Here is a 665-nt window from a genome sequence, read left to right on the forward strand (position 1 = left end):
ATCTCATTGTAGGTGGGGTTGCAGGTTTTTCGGGCCACTTTGGTTTTCCTCTTGGTAGTTTTTTGGGGGTCGGGCAGCAGGTAGGTCTTGACGTAGGGGTCAGGGTCATTTCCATCCTGCAGTGGTGGCTGTGGGGCAGAGCAGGGGGTGCCCTGTGAGCCCAGCAGTGGGACGGACCCCCACCCTCCAACCGCTGGGCACTGCGCACCTACCAGCCCCCGGATGTGCATCACCATGATGAAGAGCTTGTTGTTCTTGTAGGAGATGGAGAGCTTCACCTCCCCGCCGACCTTCCCCAGGGGCCGAGCCCACGTGGCATCTGGAGAGCAGAAGAAGGGTGCAGGTGGGACAGGAGCCCCCTGCCATCACCCCACACTGTGCCAGCCGGCTGCCGGCATTGCCACCAGCCCCCCTACCTGCCGGCTTCGGGGTCGGGTTGGTGCCAGCTGCCTTCTCATCCCGTGGCAGGGGATGGAAGAAGGTGTAGATGAGGTCGCACTGCGGGGTGAGGAGGTGACATTAGCAGGGATAGTGGTGACCATGTCCCCCGCCATTTGGGACCAGTGCATGCACCGATGCTTTGCGTGGTGCATTGACCCCCAGGCACTTTCCCACCTCGCCCGCATTCCTGGCACCATCCCCATCTCCCTGGAAGCAGCAGCCCC

General features: G+C 62.4%; 1 protein-coding gene across 1 annotated transcript in view; it reads right to left on the reverse strand.

The window, feature by feature from the left end:
* Positions 1-665, reverse strand: part of PIK3C2B (phosphatidylinositol-4-phosphate 3-kinase catalytic subunit type 2 beta) — a 23,644-nt gene that overhangs the window by 356 nt on the left and 22,623 nt on the right. Inside the window, 3 exon segments of the mRNA XM_035893749.1 lie at positions 1-128; positions 213-319; positions 417-518. Of these exon segments, the coding sequence (XP_035749642.1) occupies positions 1-128; positions 213-319; positions 417-518 (337 nt within the window).

Source organism: Egretta garzetta, unplaced genomic scaffold, assembly GCF_000687185.1.
Source record: "Egretta garzetta isolate BGI_Z169 unplaced genomic scaffold, ASM68718v1 scaffold105, whole genome shotgun sequence".
Classification (NCBI taxonomy): Eukaryota; Metazoa; Chordata; class Aves; order Pelecaniformes; family Ardeidae; genus Egretta; species Egretta garzetta.